This window comes from Lithobates pipiens, unplaced genomic scaffold (genome assembly GCF_037356315.1).
Source record: "Lithobates pipiens isolate NorthernLeopardFrog02 unplaced genomic scaffold, aLitPip1_a1.2 Scaffold_18, whole genome shotgun sequence".
Classification (NCBI taxonomy): Eukaryota; Metazoa; Chordata; class Amphibia; order Anura; family Ranidae; genus Lithobates; species Lithobates pipiens.
Window position 1 is genome coordinate 483,497,163 of NW_027507758.1, and position 12,555 is coordinate 483,509,717.

At 42.1% G+C, this 12,555-nt stretch overlaps 1 protein-coding gene across 1 annotated transcript in view; it reads right to left on the reverse strand.

Moving 5' to 3' along the window:
* Positions 1 to 400: 400 nt before the first annotated feature.
* Positions 401 to 12,555, reverse strand: part of PPP1R7 (protein phosphatase 1 regulatory subunit 7) — a 36,967-nt gene continuing 24,812 nt past the window's right edge. The window contains exons 7-10 of the mRNA XM_077488449.1: positions 6,901 to 7,017; positions 3,293 to 3,397; positions 3,102 to 3,188; positions 401 to 937 (exon numbers count right to left, since the gene is read on the reverse strand). Of these exons, the coding sequence (XP_077344575.1) occupies positions 761 to 937; positions 3,102 to 3,188; positions 3,293 to 3,397; positions 6,901 to 7,017 (486 nt within the window). The 3' untranslated portion in view covers positions 401 to 760. The remainder of the gene's footprint in view (positions 938 to 3,101; positions 3,189 to 3,292; positions 3,398 to 6,900; positions 7,018 to 12,555) is intronic.

A 12,555-nucleotide genomic window follows, 5' to 3' on the forward strand; every position in this document is an offset into this window, starting at 1 on the left:
CTTGCTGGAGCATGCTTGATTTGTTGTCATAGCCTTAAAAAGAAAAAAGCACATTTCCATACAGGCCTACTAGAAGGTAAGCTCTGTTTAGGGATGAGCATGCATGCTCAATATGGGTTCTGCAAGGGGGGGTGGGGAGGGGAGAAGGAGGAAACAACGCTCAATATAAGCTTAAAAACTAGAGCAGTGCAGGACCTTAAACACAAAATGTCCACCCAAAACAAAGGAGGAGCAGTGACATGAAGGCCAAATAAAGACAGTGAGCAAGATGCAGATAGAAAAGCAGCTTTTGTAAACAATATTCTAAGAGAACATTTCATCAGAATGTTACCCTGTGGAATATTACATGAACAATTCTGTATTATGACATGTCAGATGGAGTGACCACAATGCACTTACATGGGATGGACAGGTGCCGAGGATAAAAACTTTATTAACCAGAAGTCTACTGTCCAGAAATAAATACTGTAATGTGACATCATAAAAGAGGTAATTTCAACTCATTCTGTAGATGTTTGTCTTAGAGGAAGACAGTTCAGTGACAAGCAGTAGTATTGTTTTAGAAGGTAACAGAATGATCATTGAACATAGACTTTGATGCAAGAGGATCATGCAGTGCACAAGGAAATTAAGAGTGTGATGGAGTGATTACATGGTAATACAATGGGGTATCACACAAAAGATGAATGTTTTATGACAGAATGCATTTGCACTTTGCTGCTACAATAGGAGGGAAGCTGCTTAATGCCCTCAAATTAACTCAGAATCGAACAAAAGTTGCATCAATCTGGCGGACACATGGCAGTGCCAACATAATTTTGCGCCTGTATTGGTTATCTTTCTGCAGAGGGTTCCTTTCTAGATACACAGTCTGCAAACCTTGGGCACCGCTTAATTCTTCTAAGTCTGCCCAATTATCCACCAAGTTGTCATTCATCTGTGATAAGAAAAAAACAAACACACATGTAATTTTCCAAAAAGACAAAATAAGAGCATTTGATGACAAAGACCACAGTCCACTTTAATTTTCTAGGCTTATTCAACCAATTTTCCCATCAAAAAACAATAAAATAGATCAAGGAAAAACTACCACAAATGGTTTTAAAGAAAATCATGAAATGGTGGTTGGTTGTTTTTTTGGCAAAAGCAGAAGTTGGTTAACAAAATGGTCTTGAAACTCTTATAGTTTAAGTTTACGGTCAAAACAGTAATTGAAAACCTGAAATGGGACAATTTTCAGATCACACAAAAATGGAAATTAACATTGGCAACTCTGGATGTTCCGTTTCATCAACCCAGTGAAACAGATTATACAATTTACACTGGATTAGAGAGACTGTTAGTTTTTGCTACAGCATGTTACAAATGTGCCACTTTACAGGCAGACCTGTATTTAAAGGATTTTTTTTATTGTTGCACTTTAAGCATTATTAAAATAAAATCACTGCTCCTGAAAAAACAAATAGTTTTCAAAAAATATTTGCATTGATACATGTCCCCCCAGGTAGGGTCTATTAAACACAGACACATATGAATTACACAGGTTCTTCAAATGTACCCCCTAATCAGCTACAGAACCTGTATAATTATGTGTACAGTTTTAAAGGGATGAGGTGGCAACTCTAGCCCCAGGGCAGTACCCAGACCCCCATAAGCCTTTTATGGCAAAATTACATGCATATAAGCCTTCAAAATAGGCACCTTTTATTTTTCCTATTCAGCTCCCATAGACCTCAATGGAGTTCAGGTTAGAACTTTTCTGCTGCGAACCGAACAGGGGGGTGTTCAGCCCATCTCAAATTATTAAATATATGTATATGTTTTGGGTGCGCTGTCAACTCGAGGCTTTAAAAATGGAACTTAAAACAGTATTTTTTTTTTAAGCTATACTGTACATACATTATTCACAATTCCTAAATTAGCCTGTGGTTTTCAAACTGCCTCCTCCACCACCCATTCTTTATTATCTGGGACTGATATATTACCAAAAATGTATAGCCCAGGGAGAGTAGTCACTTTCTTGCCAAGAGTTCTTTGCCTCTGGAGTCCTACACATGTGCATCAGAAAAAAAAAAAAATATATAACACTTGTCTGATTTTTCTCACTGTTTCACAGCAAATCCGAATCGTTGAAAGAAAATTTGTACGAAAACTCTTACGAATATTCTCGTACGACAAAGGATTTTTTTTGTTTGTTTATCGTTTCTGATCATGCAGTCTTTTTCTGATTTTTCTTGTATGAAAACAGTACACATTAAAAACGAAAATCGTTTGTTCTGTTCCCGTACAAGAACATTTTTTTGGAGTTTGTCCCTTTGGGAATTTTCACACGAAAATTAGGAATTGGCTGTCAAAAGTTGTGTACACACTATACGTAAATTGTACAAAAATTCTTTGGGTGAAAAAGTTTGCCCGATTTTCTTATAGTGCGTACTTGAGAAGTCACAGGCCGGGTGCCCGAGTTCTGCAAGAGTGGGAGGATGATGCTCACCACTGCAGAGGGACATGAAGGAGAAGGAAGAAAAAAAAAAAAAAAAAAAAAGTTAACTAAGCTCTTGCTTTTCCACCTTCCCTCAGTAGAAGGGTATGTCTCGTCATTGCTCTTGCTTCTTAGTCCTTTCTTCCTAGTCGGTGAGACTCCCATCTCATCCACTCCTGATTCTCCCTCCACTCCCTTGGCAGAAGCATATATATTCATCTTATCAGAGTCGGGCTCTAATGAGCCTTCTCTACTGTCTGCTAATACGTGTATTCTCAGCATAGTCCAAGAACAGGAGAAAAATGTGGCTGTGCAAAGCAGAACGAGACATGTAACCCAGGGGAAGATGTCCAAGGTTAGCATTTCATAATGTGCTAGTATGCGATGCAGTATGCAATTGCCTTACAGGTTTTTGTTTTTTAAACAGCTGCAGTTTACTACCGCTTTAAGGACCAACATGTAAGAATGTAATTCTCTGATCAAATTAAAGAAACCTGTAATGAGAGAACAACCATTCTTGAATGCAGGACAAGGCTGCTTGAAACAGGACTCAGTATACAGGCTAGAACTGATATAGAACACTACTTCAACTTACTACAAAAAACAAATAGGAAAAACCTACCCAGAATTCTTGGAGTTCTGTCAAATGCCTGATATTTTCAATTCTCTTAATTCTATTAGAAGCAACATCCAGAGTAGTGAGCTTGGTCTGAAGACAAGAAGAAAATATTAAGTTCTAACTGATCATTCCCACAAAGTTATTAGTGACCAACTGGCAAGTTTCCATCCAATCTCTTCCAATCAGCAACTCACATTGTTCTCCAGACCCTCCAAAACTTGGATGCCATTATCACTTAGGTAGAGCTCACGCAAATTCACAAGACTCTGCAAACCTTCAATCTTTGTAAGGCGATTACTCTAAAAACAAGAGAATGACAGGTATATTCACACACTGACAAGCATAGCAACGACTTAAATAATTTCCTGTAATTCTATCTTTCTACCACTGCACAATTGTTCTACTGGCCATTTTTAAAATTACAGAAACACGTGTGTGTGTGTGAGATTATATATATATATATATATATATATATATATATAATTTATTTATTTATTTTTTAGTGGTTTACGCAGGATCAATCCAACCCTTCAGTTAACCTAGAAGCAGCTATAGTCAGTTCTTACTCAGAACTGAGCAATCTAGTGTACAGAGGGCCTAAATCCACCACACAAACCACCACCCCCATGAGAACCGCAGTAAAAGTGTGGAAACAAGTTTCTAACCATGGCACAGATGTTCTCCACCTGATGATAAATGATCTAAAATGTACCGGGGAAGTGGGTAACTACATACATATGTTTTGGCAGTGCCCACGGGTGTGGGAATTCTGGCAGGCAGTGGCTGTTGACATCTTTGATTGGTGGCATACCTATTGGGCTTGATCCCCTGATCCTACTGCTGAGTATATCAGACAACTTACCCGCTTCTACTCGTAAGAAGCTGTAGATTTTTGACACTACTTACTATGCCAGGAAAACAATTCTACTTCAGTGGAAGACAGCAGGGCCACCCAAGGTGTCTACATGTGAATAAGGCCCTTCCCTTCTATAAGCTGACTTACATGGGCCGTAACTGTCCCAAGAAATTCAATAAAAAATGGGCGTCGTGGGTAGAGGCCAGACACCTTACAGTGTGATTGCGGAGGCTGGCTGCACCCCTCCAGTGACTTTAACCACTTAAGGACCGCCGCATGGTAATGTATGTCGGCGCAATGGAACAGACAGGCACAAGCACGTACATGTACGTGCTTGCCTTCCAGCGGGTGGGGGGTCCGATCGGACCCCCTCCCGCTGGATGCGGCGGTCCGTTTCGCTGCAGGAGCGATCCGGGATGAGGGGATGGCCGTTAGTGGGGGAAGCTTCTCATTCGCCAGGAGCGATCGAGAGGGGATGGCCAGAAACTGTGTATAGTAAACACAGGCAGGGAGGAAGTGATGTCATTCTCCTCGGGGCGGTCTTTTTGACCAGACTGCGAGGAGAATAGAGAAAGTAAGTGTGCACCAACACTACACTGACACGTCGGTACACATAGGCACACAAATCCCCCCGCGCCCCCCCCCCCCAGTCAGTGTCACTGATTGCAGTGATCATTTATTTATTTAATGATCACTGCATTTAGTGTCAGTTGTGACAGTAAAAACTGTCAGAGCAGTTAGTGTTAGGTCCAGGGTAGCCCCCTACCCCCCCCCCATAAAGGTTTAACCCCGATTGCCCCTAGAGTTAACCCTTTCATCCCATTTTGCCAGTGTCACCAAGGTTCCCCGTCAGGTTTTTATATAGCGCCAGGGACCCCCATATACTACCTAAAAGATTTTAACCCCCTGATTGCCCATAGTTAACCCTTTCACCAGTGATCACCGTATAAGTGTTATGGGTGACTCTGGTTAGTTAGTTTGCTTTTTATAGCATCAGGGCACCCACCATTTATTACCCAATAAAGGTTTAACCCCCTGATCACCCGGCGGGCGATATCAATTAGGTTTTAGGGTCAGGGTCTGCGTCGCCCCAGACAGCGCTAGGTTAGTGCCAGTACCGCTAACACGCAAAGAATAAACCTCCCGTAGTGGTATAGAATCTGAACAGATCAATATCTGATCAGATCTATACTAGCGTCCCCAGTAGTTTAGGGTTCCAAAAAAACGCATCGTTAGCGGGATCAGCCCAGATACCTGCTGGCACCTGCATTTTGCCCCTCCGCCCAGCCCACCCAAGTGCAGTATCGATCGATCACTGTCACTTACAAAACACTAAACACATAACTGCAGCGTTCGCAGAGTCAGGTCTGATCCCTGCGATCGCTAACAGTTTTTTTTGGTAGCGTTTTATATTTAAATCCAGAAGGCAGTACTTGTTTTTCGGGGTCCCGTACGTGGCTAGGCTCCGAAAAAGTCCCCCACATGTGGTATCCCCGTACTCGGGAGAAGCAGCAGAATTCATTTTGGGGTGTAATTTCACTTATGCCCATAGCATGTGTGAGCAATATATCATTTAGTGACAACTTTGTAATATTTTATATTTTGCCACAAGTTGCAGGAATATTTCATGGACTCAACATCTCAGTAAATAGCTTGGGGTGTCTACTTTCCAAAATGGGGTCATTTGGGGGGGGGGGTTGTGCTATTTTGGCATTTGATGGCCTTCGAAACTGTGATAGGTAGTGAGGAGTGAAATCAAAAATTTGCACCCTTAGAAATCCTGAAGGCAGTGATTGGTTTTCGGGGTGCCGTACGTGGCTAGACTCCCAAAAAGTCCTCGTACTCAGGAGAAGCAGCAGAATAAGTTATATGGTGCAATGCCACATATAACTATGGCATGTGTGAGCAATATATCATTTAGTGACAACTTTTTGTAAACTTTAAACTTTTGTCTACTTTCCAAAATGGGGTCATTTGGGGGGGGGGGGGGGGGGTTTGTACTGCCCTGCCATTTTAGCACCTCAAGAAATGAGATAGGCAGTCATAAATTAAAAAGCTGTGTAAATTCCAGAAAATGTACTCTAGTTTGTAGACGCTATAACTTTTGCGCAAACCAATAAATATACGCTTATTGACATGTTTTTTTACTAAAGACATGTGGCTGAATAAATTTTGCCCTAAATGTATGACTAAAATTGAGTTTATTCGATTTTTCTTATAACAAAAAGTAGAAAATATATTTTTTTCCCCCTCAAAATTTTCGGTCTTTTTCCATTTATAATCGCAAAAAATAAAAATCGCAGAGGCAATCACATACAATCAAAAGAAAGCTCTATTTGTGGGAAGAAAAGGACGCAAATTTCGTTTGGGTACAACATTGCATGACCGCGCAATTGCCAGTTAAAGCAGTGCAAGATTGTAAAAAGACCCCTGGTCCTTAGGCTGACAATTGGTCCGGGGCTGAAGTGGTTAAACACCCTCTTGGGAGTAGCGTGTATCCTCCTGGTGATACTAAGCACTGCTACCACTATACCTTCCCTCGTCTCTTCCCCCTTTTTTTCTTCCCTTATCGGGGCTTCCAGAGGCGCTCCATGTTTGAGATACCGGTGATGGGTGCTACGTCAGCTGAGACACATTTGAGAGGAACAGCTTGTGCAATGGTCCAATTTTCCCCACTACCTCAGTTCCAAGACCTGGTGATATATATCTTGAACCATTAAGATTGTGAATATACTTGTTCTCTTTATACATATGCTATGTTCTATAAGACTTATCAAAGGACCCTCATAAGAGGATGTATTACTTGTTTGTTATAACACCTGCAATGCCTAACATGTAACTGATTAAAATTTTTAATAAACGTTCCTTCTGTTAAAAAAATAAAAATAAAGTCTTCTGGAGAGCTGAAGTGGTCAAGTGTCTGGTAAGAGAAAGACAAGACTTTACCTGTACGCTCAGTACAGTGAGGTTACTTAGAGCTTCCATGTTCTGCAATTTGGTGATTTTGTTTTTACCAAGAAAAAGGCTGTCAAGATCTCTTAATGTATCCAGATTCTCAATCTCCTAGAAACAAAAAAGAAAAAAAAATTAGCACACTGACCCATTAGCTTTAATAATGCGATCCGAGAAAAAAAAAAAAAAAAAAGAAGGAAGAAGAAAAGAAAAGAAAAAGAAGGATGCCAACAGAAACCCATAGAGACATTAGACACACAAAGGGGGTTGATTTACTAAAACTGGAGTGTGAAAAATCTGGTACAGCTGAGCAGTGGTAGCCAGCTTCTAACTTCAGCTTGTTCAATTAATCTTTGACAAACAAAACCTGGAAGTGGATTGGTTTCTATGCAGAGCTGCACCAGATTTTGCACTCTTCAGTTTTAGTAAATCAACCCCTAATTGTCAGATTCATGCAATTCTATGGGACACATACATCAACCAACCATAACATTACTATCCACCATAAATGCATAGACTCCACTAGACCTCTGAAGGTATGCTATGGTATCTGTCATTAAACTGTCAGTAGCATCTCCTTTAAGTCTTGCAAGTTGGGAGGTAGGGTCTCCATGGATCAGACTTGTTTTTTTCAGCAAATCCCAAAGATGCTTAATTGGAAAGCAATCTAAAAAAAAAAATTTGGAGGAGGCCAGTTCAAATACATCAAACTCATTGTTTTTTTTCTCAAACCATTCTTGAATTCATCAGACCAGGCCACCTTCTCTTCCACTGCTTTTGTTATCCAGTTCTGATGCTCACTTGCCCGTTGTGGGTGTTTTTGGCTGTGGGCAACAACTGGTCTCGTGGCAATGCAGCTCCATATGCAACAAACTGATGCACTGCATGTTATTACCAGTGTTCATTTTGTCAAATTTTCGTCAGCCTCATTTTTACAGTGCAGAAAACGAAACAGTACACCACATTTTCATCCTCTGACGAAAAACTATGATGAAAATCAATTCCGTTTTAGTTAACGTACGAAAAGTAAATGAACATGTGAAGGAGGGACGTTCCCAATGTTTGTGCAGTTTCTAGGTTTCTAAGCTTTTGGACTGCCGCCACTATGGCTGAGCGCTCCTTCAAATGAGCCCCTATTTGTATTAAACTACCCCTCAATACAGCTTTTACTGCGTCCCAATGGGTGGGTAGGGAGGTAGTGTCTGTAGTGTGATCTGTGAAGTTAGATATGGTTTCTGAGACCCGTGCGATGCATTCTGACATGCAAAGAGTTTTTATTTTTACAATACAAGAATATTGTTTTTTTTGACAGAAGTGTAACGAAACTTGGTTTACCTTAAAAGACCTTATATAATGACTAAATCTGTGTCACGTTCAAACCTTAATACCAATCAGTATCATTTAAATTTTTTACTCCAGGAGTATGTAAGGAGTTTGGAAATTGTAGAGAAGTCCTTAACCACTTTCAGACCGGACCATTTTGCTGGTAAATGACCAGAGGTCTTTTTACACTTTGGCACTGCGCTGCTTTAACTGGTAATTGCGCGGTCATGCAATGTTGTACCCAAACAAAATTTGCGTCCTTTTCTTCCCACAAATAGAGCTTTCTTTTGATGGTATTTGATTGCCTCTGCGATTTTTATTTTTTGCGATATAAACGTAAAAAGACCGCAAATTTTGAAAAAAAAATGATATTTTCTACTTTTTGTTATTAGAAAAATCCAATAAACTCAATTTTAGTCATACATTTAGGCCAAAATGTATTCAGCCACATGTCTTTGGTAAAAAAAAAGTCAATAATTGTATATTTATTGGTTTGCGCAAAAGTTGTCACATCTACAAACTAAGCTACGTTTTCTGGAATTTACGCAGCTTTTAGTTTACGACTGCCTATCTCATTTCTTGAGGTGCTAAAATGGCAGGGCAGTACAAAACCCCCCCAAATGACCCCATTTTGGAAAGTAGACCCCCTAAGGAAATTGATAAGAGGCATGTTGAGCCCATTGAATATTTTATTTTTTTGCCTCAAGCGATTGAATAATGACAAAAAAAAAAAAATATTTTTTTTTTTTTTTACACAAAGTTGTCACTAAATGATATATTGCTCACACATGCTATGGGCGTATGTGAAATGACACCCCAAAATAAATTCTGCTGCTTCTCCTGAGTACGGGGATACCACATATGTGGGACTTTTTGGGAGCCTAGCCGCGTACGGGGCCCCGAAAACCAAGCACCGCCTTCAGGCTTTCTAAGGGCGTTACAGTTTTGAAGGCCATAAAATGCCAAGATGGCACAAACCCCCCCCAAATGACCCCATTTTGGAAAGTAGACACCCCTAAATTTAGGGGTACACTAGTGAGACTAGGTAATAAATGGCGGGTGCCCTGAAACTATAAAAAAATAACTAACCAACCAGCGTCACCTGTAACAGTTATATGGTGATCACAGGTGAAAGGGTTAACTAGGGGGCAATCAGGGGGCTTTATGCGGTAGTATATGGGGGTCCCTGGCGCTATAAAAAGCTGCGGCGAACCTAAATACCTACCTGCCTAACTAGCGTCACCTGTGACACTAATACGGCGATCAGAAAAATGATTGCTTATTAGGCTGGGTTCACACTGGAGCGATGCGGAAACGCCGCGAATCCGCGGCGGGTTCCCGCATCGCATGCCTCCCGGCGGCAGTTCACACTGCCCTATGCGAACTGCTGGGAGTGTCAGTGAAATGTTACTGACACCCCCAGATCAGTTCGCATATCGCAGTGCGATCTGCAAACTCGGATCGCATGGTGTGAACACCCATGCGATCCGATTCTGCTGCGGGCCAAAAAAAGGGTCCCGTGCGAATTTGCGGCGGGTGTGGCGGGTGCGGCGAATGGCTGAACTCGAATCGCACAGAGATCGGATGTGATTTGCACTGCAGTGCGGTGCGAATCACATTCGTTCTCATAAACCGCTGCAATGTGAACCCAGCCTTAGTGACACTGGCGACGGGGGGTGATCACGGGGTTAAACCTTTATTGGGGGGGTTAGGGGGGTACATTAGAACTAAAGGGGGCTAACTCTAACTGCCCTAACAGTTATTACAGTCACAAATGACACCAATGCAAAAAAAAAAAAAAAAAAGGACATTGGTGTCACTGTGACTGGGGGGCAGGGGTAATTGGGGGGGTGATCGGGGGGTAAAGGGGGGGTGCGAGTGTGCCTGGCATGTTCTACTGTGTGTGTAGAGTGTTGGTGCAACTCACCGATCCGCTCTCCTCCGTGTCGGAACGAAAAATACCGACACGGAGGAGAGAATACATCACTTCCTCTCCTGTGTTTACATTACAGGAGAGGAAGTGATGTCACGGGGGATTCCTATTCGTCGGGAGCGATCGCGAGGGGGTGGCCATGAATGAATGGCCGCCCCCTCATCCCGGATCGCTCTCGAAGGAATGCCGACCGCCGCAGGCACCGGGGGGGGGGGGGCCCGATCGGGCCCCCCACCCGCGGGCAGGCAGGGACTTATATATACGCCCATATGCCTGCCCGTGCCATTCTGCCGACGTATATCGTCGTGCGGCGGTCGGCAAGTGGTTAAATAATGCATTACAATGTTACTAAACCCATTTTATTTTAGTCAACTAAAGCCCCATACACACTATGAGTTTTTCTGCTGAGTTTTTCCCTCAGGTTTACCAAAACATGTAGTGCAAGGATCTGTCTGATTGCATACACATTGAAACTCCTAAGGTTTGACCTCATATTACATGTTTTTGGTAAATCTGAAGGAAAAACTCAGCAGAAAAACTGATAGTGTGCATGAGACTTAAGATGTACTGGAGATTTAGTTGACTAAAACAAAAAAAAAAAAAAAAAGGAAACACTTGCAGAAGACTAAAATGGGACTAAAACTAAAATGCCATTTTAGTCCTAAGACTAAAACTAAATCGAAATTTGCTGCCAAAATTAACACTGGTTCTGACACCTATTGGAACCAGTGTTAACTTTTTCAGCTATGCGAGTTACAGTAGCTCTTCTATTTGATCGTACTACACGGCCAGCCTTCGCTCCCCACACGCATAAATGAGCCTTGGCTGCTGGTGATCCTGTTGCTGGTTTTCCTTTCTTGGACCACTTTTAGTAGGTCCTGACCACTGCAGACCAGGAACATCCCACAAGAGCTAGTTTTGGGGTTGCTCTGACCCAGTCGTCTAGTCATTACAATTTGGCCCTTGTCAAAATTGCTCAAATCCTTAGGTTTGCCCGTTTTTTCTGCATTTAACATATCTCCAGGGACAACGTGTTCACTTGCTGTCTAATATAACCCCACCCATTTCCAGATGCCATTGTAATGAGATGTTCAACGTTATCCTGTAAAATAATTATTATTTTACCCATCAGTGGTCATAATGTTATGGTCGATCAGTGTATAATCTTACTACACTTTAGAATAATCCTGGTTGGGAAAGGATTAAACATAGTGGCATGTTCCTCCATCACCTCATTGTCAGCCCCAGGTCACAATCCATGTGAGATGTGTATCCAACAATCAAAGAATGTAAAGATATTTTGTTGGCCAACCTGTTGCTTACAATGAATCTAAAGCTAAAACCTTAATTTTGGTTTTGAACAGCATGACGAGGCGTTTTTTTTTTTTTTTTTTTTTTTTTTATTGCCGTGACCCCGTTAGGGAAATTCACTCACTCTCCAATTTTTTGAGTTCCTAAGAACAAAAAAAAAAAAAAAAAAAACACACACACACACTTGACAAGAGTCAAGCGTTTTCACCATGCCCTAACTTATCCAAAATGAAAAGAAAAGTTTTGGCTTTAGTTCTACTTTAGCATTCGTAAACCATGTAGAATCTACCGTATAGACTCGAGTACAGGTCGATCCGAATATAAGCCGAGGCCCCCAATTTACCACAAAAAAAAAAAAAAAAAATGGGAAAACTTATTGACTCGTGTATAAGCCGAGGGTGAGACATGCCTGTCCATCCCTGTGTGTCCGTCCAGCCGCCCTGTGTGTCCGTCCAGCTGCCCTGTGTGTCCGTCCAGCCGCCCTGTGTCCTGAGCCTGTGTCCTGAGCCTGTGTCCTTCTGCACATACGGCGGCCATGCCAGGATCGCCGCACCTCTTCTCGTCTGTGACAGACGGCAGCCATTCCACTGTTCAAAAGCCGCGCCTCCGTCTGTGATAGGCGGAACACTCAATTTCCCAGCAGTCTGTGGTCCGCCTATCACGGACATCCTCTCATCCTCGTCCGTAGTATGAGGATGAGCGGATGTCCGTGATAGGTGGACCACTGACTGCTGGGAAATTGAGTGTTCCGCCCATCACAGACAGGGAGGCGCGGCTTTTGAATAGTGGAATGGCCGCCGTCTGTCTGCACGACACGCTGATCGGGTAGACAGACGGCGGTGACTCGAGTATAAGCCGAGGGGGGCACTTTCAGCCTAAAAAAAGGGGCTGAAAATCTCGGCTTATACTCGAGTATATACGGTACATGAAAACCAAAATGGATTTCCAGCCATTTTTATAGTTTACTATTACATAAAAAGTAGGCAAGGATCTAAATAACTACAAGGTTTAACTAGCAGTCCACGTCCCTGTTTAGGGAGACTTCCTTTTACTTCCTGTCCCTAAAAACACAACAGGGAGTG